The sequence below is a fragment of the Ciconia boyciana genome, chromosome 2 (genome assembly GCF_034638445.1).
Source record: "Ciconia boyciana chromosome 2, ASM3463844v1, whole genome shotgun sequence".
NCBI classification, from domain to species: domain Eukaryota; kingdom Metazoa; phylum Chordata; class Aves; order Ciconiiformes; family Ciconiidae; genus Ciconia; species Ciconia boyciana.
In genome coordinates, this window is record NC_132935.1 from 14,720,746 (window position 1) to 14,740,646 (window position 19,901).

At 41.2% G+C, this 19,901-nt stretch overlaps 1 protein-coding gene across 8 annotated transcripts in view; it reads right to left on the minus strand.

Annotated features, from left to right (window-relative positions):
- The window catches only part of COL14A1 (collagen type XIV alpha 1 chain), a 126,266-nt gene extending 107,061 nt beyond the window's left edge, over window positions 1–19,205 (minus strand). For 2 of the 8 annotated variants that reach the window (XM_072851962.1, XM_072851964.1), the window contains exons 1-7: window positions 19,128–19,182; window positions 18,787–18,921; window positions 16,360–16,459; window positions 14,790–14,911; window positions 8,972–9,088; window positions 7,701–7,844; window positions 4,378–4,464 (exon numbers count right to left, since the gene is read on the minus strand). In XM_072851962.1, the coding sequence (XP_072708063.1) occupies window positions 4,378–4,464; window positions 7,701–7,844; window positions 8,972–9,088; window positions 14,790–14,898 (457 nt within the window). In that variant the 5' untranslated portion in view covers window positions 14,899–14,911; window positions 16,360–16,459; window positions 18,787–18,921; window positions 19,128–19,182. Of the gene's footprint in view, window positions 1–4,377; window positions 4,465–7,700; window positions 7,845–8,971; window positions 9,089–14,789; window positions 14,912–16,359; window positions 16,460–18,786; window positions 18,922–19,127 lie in introns of all 8 variants that reach the window. The other 6 variants (XR_012040753.1, XM_072851963.1, XM_072851960.1 and 3 more) reach the window with 6 other exon arrangements.
- Window positions 19,206–19,901: the final 696 nt, after the last annotated feature.

Below are 19,901 nucleotides of genomic sequence, written 5' to 3' on the forward strand. Positions count from 1 at the left end.
ACCCCTTTTGCACTGCATGCTTCCTCTCTGAAGGGACTTGGACTGAGTGTAACCTGCAGTGATAACAAGGGAGGAGGAGAGGAGTCTGGGAGGAGGGAGGAGGTCAAGTTGAGCCTGGGAAAGCAGGGAGGAAAGCTGTTGTTTTAATGTTTGTCTTTTTTGTTTCCCACTACCCGCATTAGCATTTTTTAAAATTATTTTAATTGGCAATATATTAAGTAAATTTTCCCCCAGTTGACTCTGTTTGCCTACCATGGTAATTGGTAAGCAGTCTCCCTGTCTTTATCTCAACCCATGAGCTTTTTCATTCCTGTTCTTCCTCTTTTCTCTCCCATCCTGCTGGGGAGACGAGTGAGCAAGCAGCTAGGTGGGAGTTTGGCTGCTAGCCTAGGCTAAGCCACCACACCTCTCAACTAAAAAGCCTCAAAATAAAGTCCACAAGCAAGAAAACAAAACTGGCCCTCAGTAAGTGTTCTGTTGTTTTTATTGAAATAGGTGGCTAAAAACATCTCAGACACACAGAGAAATACTCTGCGGAGAAAGAATATAGTCACATATTTGCCACAGGATATAGTCAAAACACTGTGATTCTCCCCTTCCCAAAGGGATTTGATTAGAGAATCACTCGTAGAAGCTCTCTGAGAAACTGTAAAACATCTGAGAAGGCACAGAATGTATTAACCCCTGTCACTGTACAGAAAGGAGCTTTGTACATGAGGGAGTTGGAGAAGTGCCAGGGTACAAGTACTCAAATATCAGTGTGTGCTGAAAGAAGCTGAGTCTGTGAGCTTTATCTCAACAGAGAGAAAGAGAAAAGGCTTCTGACGTTATTAATGTGAGCGTGCACAGCAGCAATAAATCACTAAGCTGAAAACTGACAGGTTCTGAAAAATATAGAAAGGAGATTCAAGACTTGAAAGTGGTTGGGCAGAAGAACTAGAGAAGGTTTCTGGAAATCAAATATAAAGTGAACATTTGATGGATGAGTGCTAGACATTAAACCTGAACTAATTTGGCACAATGACATTACTGGATATACACTGGAGGTTTGTTTGAGATAAGAGCATAGTACTTAGAGCAGGAAAGAAAGGAGTAAATCTCTTCAAACTACTTGAATGGGCAGGACACAATAGATGGAAAATTTTAATCTAGGTTACTGAAGCTGCTGGAAAAACTACTAGCAAGCCACACAAGCTACTGACAGAGTTCCATAAAGACAGAGCAAAACCCAAATACAATCTAATTTAAGGACAAAAGAAAAAGGTAGATTGGGAGTTTAGAAGACATCCACACCTCCCAGCACTACCTAGAGCCTCAGACAGTTGGTAATCAAATAGTGGACAGCACTGCAGAATCAGTCCTCCAAACCACAGATGAAAATAAGAATGAGAAGCTTTGAAACCATCTGCAATCATTAATATAGATATCCATCTTGTATTTCTTAGTGAAGAGCTGGTTTCTATGAGTAGAAGGGTTATGGTGAAATCTTTGTCCCACTGAAATTGAAAGTGAAATTTCTGGGGTTTATTATGTGACCCTGAAGAAAGTATATTAGCTAAGTATTTATAAACAACAGATTTCTATGATTATGTGCCTTTTGTGCCTTTCAGGAAAATCAGCAGGATACATGAGTTATCATAATGCACAAACTGAACCTTGCATTACTGACAGAGTCCACATGCTTTTTCACACACACTGACAAGTGTATTGCTGTCCTTTATTAGTTTTGTCCCAAAACATTGATTTCGGATTTTCTGGCCTACCAAATGCCAAATCTGTCCTAATATTTACATTGCAGAATTTTGCCAGACAATTTTCCTTATGCAGGAGAATGACTGATGACCTTTGCCTTTCTAAGCCTTGCAAAGACACTCTAGTTTCTTCTTATATAAACATCCTTCTGTAACAAGTGGGGCAGATGTTCACAGAAGGCATCTCCTTACGTCAAAACTTGACTCTAATACTTGCAGAAATGGTGAAATAGGCTTTTGCTATTCTTTCAGTCCAGACAAGAGCAGAAGCCACAACCACTGACAATACCAATCTGGACAATGGTTGTTTTCAATTTGTTTTGTGGGCAAAGATTGCTCTTGTTTTCAGATAAGATATTATACTACCTAATAATTTCTTTTGTACTGTTAACTCCTTAGGTCTTACCAACTTGATCAAGGATATAACACAGCCACAGAATGTATCAGGGTTGCTATTAAATCCACCAAATTTAGCCATATACTAAATTGTTATGAAACAAATTAACTGCTGGCCTGAATTCATTTGGTCATACTCAAATCATTTCCTGTCAAACATCTGCAGAGGATCAAGTTATTCTTCATGGTTTTGCCATAAAATTTTGCTCTTACTTCTTTAATCCATTTCTTTCACAGAATCTTCCTTTTTTTTTTTTTGACACAATTTCAATTTGAGGTGGAACGGTCTTTATTATTAAACTAGGAAAGTTTTGATACCATTACTCTTTGTGTATCAGTTCTGAATTCACTTCTATCCCAACTATGCATTTTTTGCTGATGCTGTTATTTCTGCATAACGTTTTTGCTTGGACTCTCACCCTACTCCCACTGAAGTCATTCAGTTGGAATCTCCATCACTTTGAATAATCATTATACTGCGCAAAGGGAAGAAATATGCAACAGCTAGACAGTAGGAAAAAAGTCTATTACTTTACATTAAAATATAGCTGGGTTGGGAATAGGGCTAAACAAAATCAAGAATTCATAAAAATTAGCATAATGTTTTTTATTTTTGGTCAGTTTTGCTGATTGAGAAGTTTGTAAGTTTTGCCTTTCTTTCAAATACATAACCCAGTGTTCTAGCAAAACCTGCTACAGTAAGTATAGGGCAATAGCTTTTCACAAGTGCTAGCTGGGAGAGTATTTTGCTCTGATACAAACTGCCCCGATACAACTGAAGAAGTTCAGATGAGTAGAAAGTTGTGTGGGGAGGAGGAAAGCGATTGAGCTAAAGACTTCGCAAGTAAACAAGAATCCTAAAAAGGGAGAGACTGCAGATCCAGACTCCTCTTGCCAACTGTATTTTTGCCCCTACTCCATGAAAAAGCATAAATCCTCTCCCACAGTCTGGCAGACACTTTCCTCTGTCTGCATTTAATCAACATTTTCCTATTACAGGCCCAGTTTTCCCTCCTTCGACTTTTATCACTTATCCTTCATTAAGAAAAAAAATCACATTTTCCTCCTTTAGTTTTCTCATTTGTTCCAACTCAGTCTTCCTCTAGACATGAAAGAAAGATCACCTATCCACTACCCCATCATGCACTAGCAGGTATAACTTGCTTCTTTAAGTGTTGCAAATACTAGCTATCATCTTCCACAATGCACCCCATGTGATGAATTCAAGGGTGCTTTGGCTTGAGAAATGCTGTATGGAAACAAACTTGTACAGTGTTAATAAATGCAACATGACACAAGTATGTATGGTAAGAAGAAAAACCTACTGAAGTGAGAAAAATTTGCATGGGCTTCAAGGAGTTTGGGGTGAGGTCTTTGATACTTGCATTAGTAGGAGATAGAGCTAAAAGGGACGGGAGAAATGGGATCCTTGAAACTGTCCAGTTTATTCAGGGAGAGACTATTTAAGGTCATATCAAGCTATTCTCGTCTGTGCTTGTTCTGTACATCATAAATAACCACCGAAGGGAATAATTATTGTTGGGGTTACTTCATAAAGAAGATGTTATTTGAATTTTAGAATAACAGGAAATAGAGTTATATATTAAGCTTGAAATAGATTTTACTGTCCATACTAGGCAAGCTTCTCATGACAAGCAATATCACATTTCACCAGAAGATTGGCTCCTTGCAACTGGACAAAATGAACTCCTTTTTTTCCCCTCAAAATATTTCAAATGTTTTCATACATATGTCCTTCATTAGGACAGAGTTATCAAGTTATTATGTGCCTAATTACACAATAATACCAATTTGACCTTAGGTGGGAATTAATACCACAAGTCTGTCTTGCAGCCAAGACGATATGAAATTATTATTATGTATACACACACGCACATGATTCTTTCACTACTCAAAGTGCACCCAGTGGGGAAGTACAGGCAACATGATTTTTTAATGCAGGTTCAAAGACTGCTTTTATGTTATTCATGGTGGTATTTAGTGCTTACTGTATAAAGTGGTAAAGCAAAACACAGAACTAAAAGCAATACCTCTGTTGTAGCAACTCTCCAATATTCCTGAAAATACTGATTTTTCCCTGCTGTTTAACTTAACCCTGGGAACCAGATTTAAAGTACTGACTTAAAGAAAATCTATACAATGGCCAAGCTAAATGAAAAAGATTAATATTTTCAGAATATCACACAAGTCATATGTGTTATGATCTGACCTTCTGGAGCTGGTTTACTCGCATTTGTTTTTTCTGGATCCTTCACCTTGGATTTACTTGTTTCTTTTCTTCTCTCTATATCTTTAACTGAAAAATAAGGGGGAAAAAATAATCAATCAAACTGGAAACAGTGCAGTCAGAAGCATGTAATTTTCTTCTTCCAGATGAAGTTACACGCAACATCTTGCGATATGCTTAGGTAACAAGTGACTGTTACTGAGTTTTCCCTCCCTCCCTTTGGGTTTATTCTTTTTATGAATCTTTCCCCATCCTAGCGTCATTAAAGTTCTCAAAAGTGACTCTCCTCACACAGGAGAGTCCAAATACAGTGACATAAGCACCTAAGCCCACACTGACAAGACCCAGCACTGGAAATATAGTCCAGAAAATTGGCAAAGTTAGCTGGGGCAAGTCCAGCATTGCAGAGTTCCACTCCAAGTCATTCAACACAAAGCACATAAGCCAGCTGTTACATTACCCGCTTTAAAGAATCAGCTTAGATCCCATGCCCAAATCTGTGTTCAGGGCACCAAATACTCCCATGAGAGCAAAGCTGCTCCAAAGTTCAGACTTCAACAGTTTCCTGTCCCACAAGTGAGTGGGATACCTCCCTTATTATGTCCCAAATCTCTCATAACAGCCAAGCAGAACCCAGCTTGATTAGCAATTCCTAATATTATATTAGCAGCCAGTATCACCTACTCGTAGTCTGAAAGATTCTGGCAAAATCATTGCTAAAGTCACGTAATAAGGAAAAAAAAATCCTTTCAGAATTTCCTTAGAACACTAATTGGTGTCAATGCTCCAGCTGTCTACAACTTAACAGCTTAAAAGAATGAAACAGAGAATATCTTTCATAGAAAATAAAATTCCACTCCAATTAAAATCTTTAGTTTATGTAGAGCTGGATTATGACCAACATTCATCCAAGCAGGCACTGAGTCTTACCCAGGATAAGAGTCTCCCTGTGCTACATTGTTCAAAAAACACTGTGAGAGGGTGAAAGAAGGTTATCTGTCTCTTGAAACATACAATATAAAATAGGCAATACAAGTATTCTGTTTTACAGAAGTGGAACCAAAGTCAAATGGATTTTGCTAATTTACCCAATAGTATATGGAATGTCTGAAACAGCAAGAGTGCTCTAAGTTCAAATCCAAAATATAATCAGCAGACTATCCTAGGGTCTTAGGAAGACAAGCCACTGACAAACATCTGAGTGTGACCTTCTCAGTATGATAACCTTCTGCAGAACCTACAGCCCTCACACTCCAGGTATAGAAGCAGGAAAACTGGTGAAAAAATAACTGAAGTTTTGACTCCTCTCCTTACTAACAGCATGTGTTAGTACATCACCTCTACCTTTAGCAAACGGTTATGAAACTGATTCAGAAGCAAATTCAAGTCCACAAGCTTGCTGAGGAGTCAGCTTTTACCAAGGTAGATCTTGGTTATTAGCTGGGTTACAGATAAAGCTACGATGACACCAGATCTTACTCAGAAGTCTGGGTTTAATCCTTACCTAAACAAGTCTCCAACTAAAATAAAAGAGCTGAAATTACCAGAATAATACTAGTCAAAAAGGATGGCATTGCTTAGCCTTCTAAGAGTGTTCCTTTGACAAAATACTAAGAGCAAGCTAAGGAGCTGCTTGAAGCCCTCCTCTAATGGTAGTGCTGTTGAGTGGCAAGTCTCCAGAGAAACAGTACAGAAGTCTGAAAACACGCACAGGAGACAAGTTGGTCACATCCTGACAGAGATTTCTGGATTTGAGAAAGCCATTTCTAACTGTCACAATTCTAACCACATAGGAAGAACAGACAAGAAGACACCAGTTTTACTCACATATTTACACAGACAAAAAACTTATCTAGTGCATGTTTTTACAGCTGCATTTTAAAAGGAAAAAATTCCCCAGTATGTTAATTACATACTGTGTACAATAACTTACAAGCAGCACTAGAATAAGAAATTATACCTGGCTATATAAAGAGGAATACTCTTTTAACAATGAAATTTTATTGCAGGCTTGAGAATTCTTTGTACATCAGTTACACCTCAGCAGCATCAAAAACATACTTCCAAGGCACTAAACCAGAGGATATTCTCAAAGCTTTGTATATGTTTGACTATTTTTCATCTCAAGAATTAGATGAAATTTCCCCCCCACTCGTCAGAGAAGGGGAAAAAAGCATAGAATAGCAAGATAGCAAAAAAGAAGGATTTGTATACATGCTGTATCTGGTTTTACTCATGCAAGGCATCATATTGTCAAATGAAACTGTAGCCTCATTAAGTGCTACATGTTTTCACCTGCAGCAAAGGAAGTGTATACTAAATAGAACATAACGCCCATATTCTTAAATCAAGTTGCCAGCTCTACTTTTCCTGAAGAATAGAGGTATTTTAAAAAACAGCCACACCTAATATTATAGAAGTTGGTGTAGCTTTCTGTGGGCTGCTCTTTAATGCTAAAGTAATCTGTGGTTTTGTGGGTTTCCTAACCAGGATAGAACTTAAAGTAGTAAACACAGCTGCAGTGATGAAAAGCTAGAAGGACTTTGACACACGCCACATCAAGCAGTCAGCATATTTTATCTTGTGCTAGTTCTAAGAGAAAGGTGGTTTAGCAATGACAGAAATATTCAGTGTCAAGGGAATTCAGTAGTCTTTCAACTGTAGTCCCAGACCATCACATTTTTGTCTTTATCGACCAAATCTCCACTGATCATATTTAACAGAACTGTTTAAGATGCAGATCAAGACAAATCAGCTAAAACATATATATCACTATCATATAGACATTAAGAGTATGTGTAGATCAGATAAAAAAGTCTTAAGCACAATTTGTAAACATATTTGACAGATAAAGACTAATAAGAATTTAGCCTTTCAAAGTATCATTGAACTAGCAACTAGTTGCCAGTTGGCACAGCTATAAGAATATTTTAATAAAAAGTTGGACAAAGGGAAGGAAATGTTTAAAGTATCAGAATATAGCACTTCCCTTCTTGTTTCTGCTCACCGAATATTCTTTTCCATGAGATACTCGCTAATTTCATAACGGAATGCAGAAGAAAGGGATTCCAAACCAATGGGAACAAAGATAGCCCAAAGGAAGAATCTCCTGTGCAAGAGCGACTGGATCAATTCAGGCCTCCAGCTGTATATGTACCAGTTAAAATCTGTGGCTCTGATTAGCCTTCCACCTCAGAAGAAACTGTTTTGCTATTGTCCCCCTTTGTGTCAGACTTTGTTACAATTTCGTAAGTTACATTAAATATCTAATAAATTCTGCATGTCAGACATAAAAAGACACATACTTCTGAACTGGCCTTGTGCTGGCTTACTCTCCTTGTCTTCACTGAATGCAATGATCTGAAGGGCATAGTTTTGATCTGGAATAAGACCTTGAATAATTGCTTTGGTTGCAGTGTTTTGAAGAATTAATTGATTGGTTTTTCCACCTGTAAGAGAAAAGACAAAAAAAACCACAAATACATAACGTTGTTTGCTTTTCTTATAGCACAGTAAATGTAATGACTTAAAACTACCTCAAGCTCTACAATGACCCAAGTATTCCCACTTTTGGGACTATCCATACAGCCAGGCCAGAGGGCATCCCAGAAAAGCAAGAAGTCAGGCAGTCTGACCAAAGAAACGGACCAGTTTCTTAGATAGAAACACTCTAAGATCAGTCAATCAGCCTTTGTATCTGGGCCTCATGAAATAGCCATGGTGTCCAGCAAAACTATTAAGGAAAAAAGAAACATTTGACAAAAAGCCGTCAAGTTTGGTAACATTATACCCACAGGCTTTCACACTGCTCTGGGATTGGCTGCCAGTTCTGACCGCATTGTACCCATGTCATTTCTGAATGCCCTCTTTGCCCACTTCCTTCAAGCAAGGACATTTTCATGTATAAACACAAATATTAAACATTTCTATGTATACATATACATATATATAAAGATTGTATACAAATATGTACAAATATGTATTTTAGCTGTATGTTAAAAGTGCATCTATATCTAAATTTAAATATGTACAGAAGTAGTACCTCTACACAGGTAGCCTGTTATAGCCACTTTGTTGCCTCTCTTTACATTTCAATTTCTCATTCAAAAAAGTTTTAAAAGTTTTGTTTGCTTGCTTGTTTGTTAAGTTTGGTCTAAAATCTTTTTGGTGTTTTCTGGGGAGCTCAGTATGGGAGAAGTCCCAGGAAGATCCACCTCAAAGCTTTGACTGAAATAGGGTTCCTGTGCTCCCCCTTGAACACTTTCTAGACTTCCTTACACTTCACTGGAAGAAAGGTAAAGACAGATGATCAGTGATAAGTCCCAAGGACTACATATGAAGCATAACTAGCATCCACCCACTTCTACCTTAAGCATTTGATTCCCGTATTCTATGCCTATGACCACCCTCTGGTGAGATCAGTTTCTTCCTTCTGTTGACCAGCCACTACTCCATTATCCACAGCTTCCTCACAGTTCCTTAGTCCTGAAGGATGACACTAGCCTGTGAAAAGCTGTTCAGCCTTAGGAAGACAGTCCTTTCACCTTAAAAGAGAACATACAGGCTTTTGTTTTACCTGAACTTGGAGTGACAAGAAGCTTATATCCAGTGAATTGCCCTTTGGGGGCTTTCCAAGAGATCTGTACACTGTCAGGACTGACTACATTATATCTTAGTCTTGTTGGTGGGGACACTGCAAGTGGGGAAAGAAAATAACAGTTTAAATTCAAATAAAAACCAACCGCCAATTTTAAACAAACATAAAAATAAACACATATAGGAAGACAACACAAGATTTTAATGATAAAGGATGCAAGTTATTCAAAATGTCACATACATCAGTTTATTAGTTTGTAAAATGACATCCCCAGGTGCACTACTTCCCTCAGACATATCTTTTATTTAACTCTTTATAAAAACAAACTAGCAACCTAACAGCAGAGGACAGAAAGACAAACAGTGTTAGATGTTAAGACTCTAGTTTAGCAGGCAAAGCTGGTAATAAAAATGCTCTTTGTTAATATATGGGAATTAAAATTGCTCTCCTTGCTTACACTGACAATATGCATTACCTAGCCTCCTTTGCCTCACATTACCATGGGCATTTCACTCAGGGCCAAATTTTCAAAGCCTTGTGAACACACAATAACCAAGAGGAAAAATAGACATGCATAAGGCAGAGGGAACATCAGCTGCCCAATTTGCAAACCTGGCCTAAGCAGCACACAGACTTGCCCAGCTGCAAGCACTGCTTCGGTCTCATCAAGACTAGCAGGCATGCACAGGCTAGTCAAGATTTAGACGGGGGCAATCTGGATGGTAAGCAAATCTGGCTTCTATTTATACTGTGCCATCACCTAGGTTTCAAATAGAAGCAGCAGGTGAAATGAATAAAAGCATGAAATGATTGAGAAAGAGGTGATACTTCAGTGAAGCAACACACAGAGGAACAAATGGAAAATCCACCCTACGTTGTTACAGCAGTATCAGCAACTTTGTGTCTATGCACGTAAATTAGTTTTTCACAGCTTTGCATCCTTCTGCTCAGGAAAGCTCCACTGATGCTGGACAACACTCTACATAGCATTTCTGTTCTGCTTCAAGGAGCCACATGCCTCTTTCACAGCAAACAACTGAAGCAGAGCTGCTAGTTGTGCAGCCTGGGGTATCCAAGGCTGTCAATAAGGGGAAATCTTCATACATTTGAATAGGGTCTGGCTCACAGAACTAACTAATCTAGAGGGAAAGGCAGCCAGGGAAGCTACCCAAAGGCTGACCAACAGAAAGGGCTAGAAAAGCTTAACAAAATCTGCCATCAACCTTACCCTCCCTCCTCTTCCCACTACCTCCACAGCCCCCTGAACTTTCTCCTTCATTTTGCAAACCCTCAGTGTCTCTGCCACTACCACCCTTAAGGTTTCTGTTCGTAAGTCTAAGAAATTATCTGAAGGGAAGAAGTGGCAATTTCTTTTCCCCAGGGCTCAAGACAGCTCTTAATTGACTAGGCTCATGCCCATGGTTTTTTGGTCCGCTAGATATAATAAACCAACAGTTATCATGATATTTCTGAGATTTAAGGATTACAGCATACGGAGCATCTGAGTCAACAGGCAGAATGTGCTAGCCAACAGTCTCTGGCCTCTCCATCTGACCTGCTACAGTCAATGCAGCTCTGGCACTAGCAGCAGCCAAAGACCTGCCCTGAACTGATTACTTTTTCCTATGTGCTTCTTTTTCCAGCAGCTTGGGGGAAGAAAGAAGAAGGAAAGAGGCAGGCTGTAGTTTTTTGGGATTTGGGGTGGTGTTTTTTTCATGACATCTACCATTAAAAACATTTTGGGTCTTAGAAGTAAAAATCTGGAGGTTTAATACAAGAGATGTATTCCCTTGCATCCAGCATCTCAATCCATAAGGGACAGTTTTGTCAGACCAAAGGCAGTTTCCACATTCTCTGCCTCGAGGGACTTAACACCAGAACACAGAGAAGAGAGTACATAAGCACCAAGAACAGCTTAGTAACACCTCCACATTCTCAAAGACTTCAGAGAACAAGCTCAAGAAGAGAGGCAAGGGGACAGAAACAGCAGGTAGCACACCAGTTCCACACACTCAATACTGTTCTGATTCACAGCACTGGGCTTACACCCAAACAGTGCATTTCCCCAGTTGCTGGACACAATCCTGTCAGACCTCATGTTCAGACTGCCTGTCACCTCCCCATAGTTTAGAGAAAGAGAGGCTGCAAGCAAGGGTGTGTGTAGGAATCACTGCAAATACAAAATCAGTTCTTTGAAAATTTGGCCCTCGTATTGCAAAATGTTTTGCTGGGCAGGTTTCTGCAAGAACATTCAGCATGCTATAATTGTAATAAAATGACAAACTATGGCAAAAAGTTTTGAGAGCCAAGCAGACTGTAGTTATGGATTACAGCTTTTAACTCACTCTCAAGATTCATTCTGTCTTTGAGCTATACATAAATCACAATGAATTGGGATTGAATGCACCAAGAGTGACAAATCATACCTAGAAGTTTGCAAAATATGCAATTCCTTTTATTATTTATTTCGTCTAAGGAATAGCGAATAAACTTTTGAACAATGACAGTATGCAAGTGTAAAAATGCTGCACTTTTTACCAGGATTAAGTGGTAAATTTGTATGGGGATTAAGAGGCAGAGCAGAGAGCAACAAAGTAACACCAAGGATTGACAAAAAAATCATGTCTTAGTATTTCAGAGTTCATTTTCTCTGCCATCTTCTTCCTTCCCCTATCATTCCATTCCATTCTACTTTCAACTTAACAGTTTATGAAAGCACCTTCTAACAAAGAAGCATAGTTCTGGCCTAATTGCCATTAGCCATCACCAAACCAGGTAAATTGTGGGAGCCCCTAAAAAACAATCACAGATCTTACAAGCAAAGAAGGACACAATCACCAAAAGTTTTTCTGTTTACTACAGAGTTACAATGTGAAAGACTAGAAACGTTGTGCCAGAATAGTCTTTACATAACTAGTCAATTTTCACTGGGTACGTTTTGTATCAAAGGTGGCAGTGCAGGGGAACAGACATTCCCACACAGCAATTAACCATAAGGAAGAAAAGAATTATTCACCAGACAGATACTCAACTGTGTCTTAGTTGTGCAAAGACTAACATTCTGGCATAGAAAAGTACATACAGCTAAGGAAGTTAAAAATCTAACACTTGAACAGACAACAAAATATTGATGGGAATTACTACACATTCACCAACCTGAACAGGATATCTTTATTTCTTTGGACCTTTATTGTCTGTGGAACAAAATCTCACTTCTTGCAGAAAGGGAAAAAAATTAATCCAAGCTGAGTCAGTTAACTGATAAAAATCAGTAGCTAGAGCTTGTTAAGTGGTTTTACAGGAATGCAAAAGTGAATGGCCGTCAGCAACATTACAGCAGTCACCCAAAAGAAAACTACAGACAAGTTCAAGGCTTTGGTTTATGCCACCAGATAAATTACCACTTCAAATACATGACTCTTGTGGACAACTAGGGAAAGAGTGTTTTGAACTATTCAGCATCTTAATGGAAAGGAAAAATACTATAAATTGCATATGTGCAGCTCTCTCAGACATCCAATAGTCTAAGATTGGATACTAACTAAACCTTGTGGCTTCCAATTTACTTTTGTCATAAGAACCGAACAAGTTAATATGCACTGCAATTACTTAGCAATTACATTAGTAACACATGGAAATTATTGCTACACAAAGAAAAATTTCCATCTTTAAATACAGAAGGAAAATTCTTAAAGCAAGTTATTTTATGAATACATGGAAAATTCTAAAGTATTTTTCTTGCCCAGCACTACTTTTGTGTACTATATAAGAACATAAGTAGACAAAAGCTGTATTTTTGTTGTTGTTGTTGTTTAAGTGACATTATGCTGAATGAGGAAGAAACAGCAGTGATGAAAGAATAATTGTAGTTGAGTAAAAACTGAATGGTACTATGTGGTTTATAAGGCATTCAGGCAATAAATGAGATAAAACCATGTAGCTCAACACAGATAACTCCTCAGTTGAAGGAATAAGTTGTAGCTTCAGGCATGTTGACTTCAGTCTCCCAAACATATTCTCCTTTCCAAGAAGTCACATTACATACCTTTACCTGAGTACCTTTGCCAAAGGAAGGAAACACAAGCTGGAACTAATACCAGCTCTTCCTACACCTTGGCAGAGTGTTTTAAGAAATACTTAAAACAGACAAACATACTGTTAGTGCTGTATTAAATTGTAAATAGTTAGCCAGCTGCACGAAGAGTTTACTGCAAGGGGTGACAACCTTGAGAAAAGAAAGGATTTGAGAAACATCTTATTACTTTAAGTGTAGCAAGAGATATTTTTATTCTGTGAACATGGAATAGAGACTTCATATCACCTCATTCAATAACATAACAGTCATTTTGGGCCAAGGCAATAGTTCACTTAGCTTAGTATCACACTGCTGACAGCATTCAGCAGCTGATGCTTGCTGAAAGAGTGTAAGAACAAGGGAAGTATTGTTCTTTATTCATCAAGTACACCAGCTCTAGCTTCTGCTGGTGTGATGATTGTGGAAAAAACTCTCTCTGACCTTCATTTCATTGTATTAATAGTTTGAGTTTTCTCCCTTACATATGACCGATTAAATCAATGTTTAAAAACAAAAAAAATAAAAGAAAAAAAAGGAATGGGGGGAAGAGTACAGTTTTCCAAGCTCAAGGAATTTTGCAAAACTTTCTGGAGATGGATCTCAATCCCCAATTCTGTTTTGCAAATCTTAACCATATGTATTGGGACTGAAATACACAGAGAGAGGAGTAACCATATGCTTTGCTTTATTGGCTCATTAAGTCACAAACATTCTGGACCTCATTTCTGACCAGAATTGATGTGTTGAACATTGGGAACAAGTATTTCTTCATTCACCTCACATCACCCACATTAAATATTACTGCTTACGTGTGTTCCTAAATTCTGGGAGAGGCTTGTAAAACACTCGCAGATTCCCAAACATCCAAGATGGTATGCTTCCCCAGCACTTGAGTGCCACGCAGACTGGACAGCACTGCTACTTGCATTTATCAGAACTTGGAAAGCCTCAGGTTGCCACTACTCTTTGAACGTGCTCATGAATAATGCATTATACAAGACACTTTAGAAGAGACCCACGATCAAATTCTGCTCCCAGTTATGCCTATGCAGTCTCATATCAAAGGGATTACATAAAGACAAGAGAAACGTCTTTCTTTAGAAATCATAAAAACTCATTGGCATTCTTCCTCCCTTTTTCCCCAAGCAATAGGATAAATTTTCTCTAGAAGTCAAACCACTGTCAATACGATCCAAGTATTTAAGCCTAACAATGTCAGCAGTATCTTTTAATACCTACAAAGGAGATTTTTTTAAAAAGCTGCAGAAGTAGTCTGTGACATTTAACAGTCCTGTGCAATACTGTATGATGTAAGTGTTACAATAGCTACTGTTCCAACAAAGAAAAAAAATATGTATTCTATACAAGCTTAGTATCATAGCTGGTCCCTCAAGCTTACTTGATTATGTAGAGGACAGCCACAGCAATTTCTGATCAGTACTTTCATGTAAATAAGAGTTTAAAAAAAAAAAGTTCCATATAACTCATTCTGAGACACCTGAATTTGCAAAAAGATTTATGCTATTTGAGATACTAGGTTCCAAGAGCACACATGAACACATAATTTTACTCCCCCCCTGAGATCAGCAGCAAAACTCCGCTTTGTTTCAGCAGTACTGGATCCACATCCTACTAAGAGGGAAGTAACTCTTGCGTTCAGAATAAGAAAGTCTATTTCTGCACGTCAGAGTGAAAAGCTCCATCTTCTTATTTATGACTTACCTTGGCCCTGGGCATCACTGATGAAGAAAGCTGTGACAGCTAAAAAAGCCAAGAAGAAACGGCTCTGTATCTCATATAGACAAAGCATCTTCTTTCCCTCAATACACATAGTATCAGCAGGTCTGAAAACACATAGAACAAAAAGACTTATTAAACCTGAAAAGATAAGGCATCTACTTTAATGAAAAGTGTGGGCAAAATCTGGATTCCATTAAAAAAAATTATGAATTTGCCATAGACATCAGTGGAGCCAAGATTTCATCCTGAAAGGGACAAAGAACCCTATGTAGGCCACTCAACAGTTCTGAAAATTCGGCTCATATAATGAGAAAACTGATACTCTTTGCTAAGCATACGTGAGTATTGGAAGTAGAGTTTGCTATGCATAACAAGGTAAAATGGGTATCTCTATACAATCCAGTGTTCCAAGCACTTTATCAAGACACCTGTGGTAGAGAACTCTGAAGCTCTCTATAACAAAGTAGGACTAAAACTATTAGCTACTTTATATCCAGAAAGCATCCAGAATGGGATGTTAACTTATGTATTTCAGGATTCTGTAATAAAAAGAGATGAGAACTGCCCCACAAGCCTACCATAAACTAGCAAACGTGTGTACTCAATAACCCCAGTGAAATAATCGTCAATCAGTCCAACTGAGCAATTTTGCACATCAGTTGTCAAAAAAGGCAGAACTTTGTTCTGAGGAAACACAAGTCCTCTTCTCACTGTCCTCTACAACGTACTTTATTTTTTTATTTTTTTCTACCTTATTCAACTTACTCTGTGCTCTCTGTTGTACTACCTGGCACTTACAGTGACTAAAGCAGACACAGCTCAGATGGCATGCGGGGTATCAGCTGACTAAGCACTAATTCTATTTGTAGGTAATACCATGGTCAAAAACATTTACTATAACTTAATCAGTTAGGAACATCAACACTTTAGAGTGCAATGCTACACTCAAGGTAGTCCTAGATGAACTAGTTGGGTTACAGGAAGCAATTCTGGTGCCAAAGAACAAGCTTCAGAAGGGGTAACTTATCTGTCCACAGAAGCTAGGTTAAGAACAGTACAAATTTCATTATCTGAACTTGGCCTTTAACACTTTCCAGTACAGTTATTCAACATATATAGAAGCACCTCTCAAGACACATCAACATGTTCATAACATTGTGCTTATAAATGTTTATCTATCACTCAACTTTACTGCACTAGTTTTGGTTGATTTTCTGGGCCAGGAAGAAGAATTTTTTCTGCCCTCCCCTGTTAGTATTTTATGGGAGAATTAAATTAATGTAATTAATAGTAGATTTCTTGCTGTCAACAAAGAGTCAGCATTTGAAGGTTTACTTTGGTAAATCTTGATTTATGTATTTCTGTGTTGCAGGTCCCTCCCATTTACCTGCTGTGTCATTTTCTCTAACATTCCCAACATACCATCATTGAATTTGCCTTCCATGTTTTCATTGTCTTCTGAGGAAGGCACAAAGCAAGTGGTTCAACCACTAACTAATATAAAAGGCAGACTGAAGTACCTCAACCAAACAAATAAGAGGATAAGACCTACATCTCCTTCTTTCTTCAAGTGTTCACAATCTGCCATAGTTATCCCAGGACTTGGTAGGTCTACTGTTGCAAATCCCAGCCATGAATGCTTGATAGGCCACCTAGAAATATATAGGGGTCTTAATCATTGTGAATTCCATCCCCACATGAGGTTACCTAAGTTTTAGACAAATTATCAACAAATTTCACACTACTTAAACATATATTTTGAATCCATCTCTTACAGTATAAATCTCTCAAGACAGAGGCAAATAGCTAGATCCAATAACAAAGATGTGCACCAGAAACTTAGGTATTGCTATGCCCAGTTCTTAGCACACATCCTCCAGATGGAATTTAGAAATGCGAGCGAAGTGCCCAGGCTTCCTACTACATGAACACAAAGGGTCAGACACCCAAGGACTGGATCCAGACGAGTCAGCACAGTCACCAGACAGTTGCCTAGTGACGGGCAATAGGAGGAATGAAGAGAGTTAAATCTTAAACAGTCTGAAATACATCCCTTGCGTATCTCACATTAGGTATCGAAGCTTCTCCCCTCACTCAGGAATACAACCTGGAGCAAGTAAACATAGACTCTTCAAAGAACAGCATACAACTCATTCTTCCATGCAGTCACCACTGACAATGTGTGGATTTCTTTGCATGCAATAACCCAGATATTGAAATATCCACTCACAGTGGTGGCTCAATTCCCCATGTGCTAGATTTGATATAAACCCTCCTCCCAAATGAGGGCTATAAATACTAACTGATAGGTCCTGTGTAGAAACACTCTCTACTGCTGCTTTTAGAGAAAAGCCATTGTGCAGAGAAGTAAGATTTATTGGGATACATACAACTGGCGCTGGATAAACTAGGCACAAGTTCATCTCTGCAATGACCAGCACTTCAAGGTTCACTTAACTAGGAAAGGCAACCACCAGTCTGCAGCCACCTTGTGGCTGACATCATCTGGGAATAAAAAGAAATATCCTATTCCTCCTGCTTTTTATATATTTCACCTTTTATTAACTATTTGGCAAAACAGTTATCTGACAGAATAGTCCTGGCAGCAGAGACCAAACCCTCCCAGGCCGAGAGCCCTGCCCATGAGGTCAGCCCCGCTCCCCCGTGTGCTCACAGCTCCTCTCCCGGGTGGGCTCCCGGCCGCCTGGCTGCCCGGGACGCCTGCACGGGCCTGGCAACAGGGCACCTTCTCCCGAGAGAACAACCTGCCTTTGGGACCTCACAGCCCGGGAGAAACGCGACATACATCTCCGTGCTTTACCGCCCTGCCTGCGCACTGCCTGCCCTGCCGCACTCAGCCCAGGCGAGGAGGCAGAGCCGCCTCGGCACAGCCCTGGCTTCCTTCCCCACGGCAGGCAGGTTAGGGCTGCCCTCCTGAACAGGAGCCCTGGGTTATTTCTCCTGTCTCGGTGGCTCGTTATGGAGCGCCGTGACCCTGCGCCCACCCGCTGCCTGGGAACAGGCACACGTTTCTCGGGTCGACGTCCCGCTGGGCGAAAGGAAGAGCGCGACCTGCCCCGGCACCGCCACGGCCTCGAGGGAGCGGCCGGGCCAGCCGCCATGGCCGCCGCCCCCACACGGGAAGGGCGGGAAGGCGGCAGAGGGGGCCGGCGGCGAAGCAGAGACGCCGGCCCGGCTCTCGCAGACCCGCCGGCTGTGCCACGACCCGGCGGGCGCGTTTGGTTCGCCTCTCCACAGCCCCCGCAACACGGCTCCAGCCTGGCCTGAGGGACCGCGGCTCACAAACACGGCGCGGCGCCTGACCCCCCAGCCCCCCGACGCCTCTTCGGGGCACTCCCCGCCAGCAGCACCCACGAGCCTCCCTCTTGAAAACGAGTTCCCTCCCCAAGCTAAGAAAGGGACAGCGGGGGAGTTCATTGCCTCCGCCGAGCTGAGGCGAAGGACGGGCCCTGTGAGACCCAGGGGCTGCCCGCCGGGAACGCCCCCGCCGGCAGGGAGCGGAGACCCGCCACCGGCAGCAGCCCGCCGCGGCGAGGGCGGGCTTGCCTGCCCGGGCAGCCACCCGCTACAGTAACACCCTCCAGGCGCCGGGCGTGAGGAGCCGGGGCCAAGCGATCTGCCCCGACGCGCCGCGGGGGGACGCGGGCAGCAGAGACCCTCCGTTTTAACGTGTGGCTGGTTACTTTTTAATTACGATTATTTCTTAACGTAAGGCTTTTGCAGGGTTTTCTAAGAGGGTCCCCCTCCCCGCCCGAGGCTCGCCGCTTTCCACCGCTCCATCTCCTCCTCCCTCACCCAACTCTCCCTCCGGGGCTCCGCTCCGGCCGCCGCGGGGTGTCCGGGCAGGGGGCTGGAAAGCGCTCCTGCCCCTGACCCCCGCGGGCTTTAACGCCCCGGAGCCAGCCCCCCACCCGCCTCCCCCAGCCCTCGAGGGAGACGAAGCGGAGCTCACACCGACCTGTGCGGGCATCAGCGGGGGAGCAGCCGGTGGGGATGCGGCCACTCGTTTTCACGCGGGGCTGTGGGTGTCGAGGCGGCTGCGGGAGAGCCGCTTCCCTCCCCTCTCGCCGCTCTTCCCCTCGCTGCGCCGCATCTGATAAGGCGAAAGGGTAACGAAAGGAGGCGGGCAATTATAGAGCAGAAGGTGGAAAGAAGGGGGGGAAAAAAAGAGGCATGAGCGATGCCTGAGATCCAACCCTCCGCCCCCGAGCCCGACCTCCGCGGCGGGGGCGCGGCCAGGTGCGCGGGGAGGCAGGGCCGGGTGGGCGGCGGGGCGGGTGGGGGGACAGGCAACGTTACATGCGCCGGTGTTGTGCTTTTCAGTGTCCTCTTTCTTCCGGCTTTGCTACCTTTTAACTCATTTTCCTCTCCCCGAAGTTCCTCGTTCACTTCGTTTTAAATGATTTAGAAGGTTCCTACTCCGCAGTAAGGCTTGGAATGCAAGTATCCCCCAGTGCCGGGAATTGCGATGTGTGGATTAATGATTCATGGGGGAAATATTTATATTAAAGTGTTCCAGCACTTGTCTGGCTTCGTATACACCTTGATTAAAAGCATCGTAGTACATATGTACATTTTTGCCATATGCATAGACGCTGCAATGGCGACATAAAATTGCAGAATCTAGATTCATATAGAAATATGAGTTCCCTATGGTATTCCCTACTGAATTTACAATTGAGGCTACTACTCACAAAGTTTGTAAGTCCCGAGAATTTAAGAGGTGAATGAAAATATTCATTACAACATGCCTGGTCATCTGTATAAAATTACAAATGAAATCACTGAAGGACTGCAGTTAAGAATCATAGAATCATAGAATCATTTAGGTTGGAAAAGAACTTTAAGATCATCAAGGCCAACTGTTAACCTAACACTGCCAAGTCTGCCAATAAACCATGTCTCTAAGCACCACATCTACACATCTTTTAAATACCTCCAGGGATGGTGACTCAACCACTTCCCTGGGCAGCCTGTTCCAATGATTGACAACCCTTTTGGTGAAGACATTTTTCCTAATATCCCATCTAAACTTCCCCTGGCACAACTTGAGGCCATTTCCTCTTGTCCTAT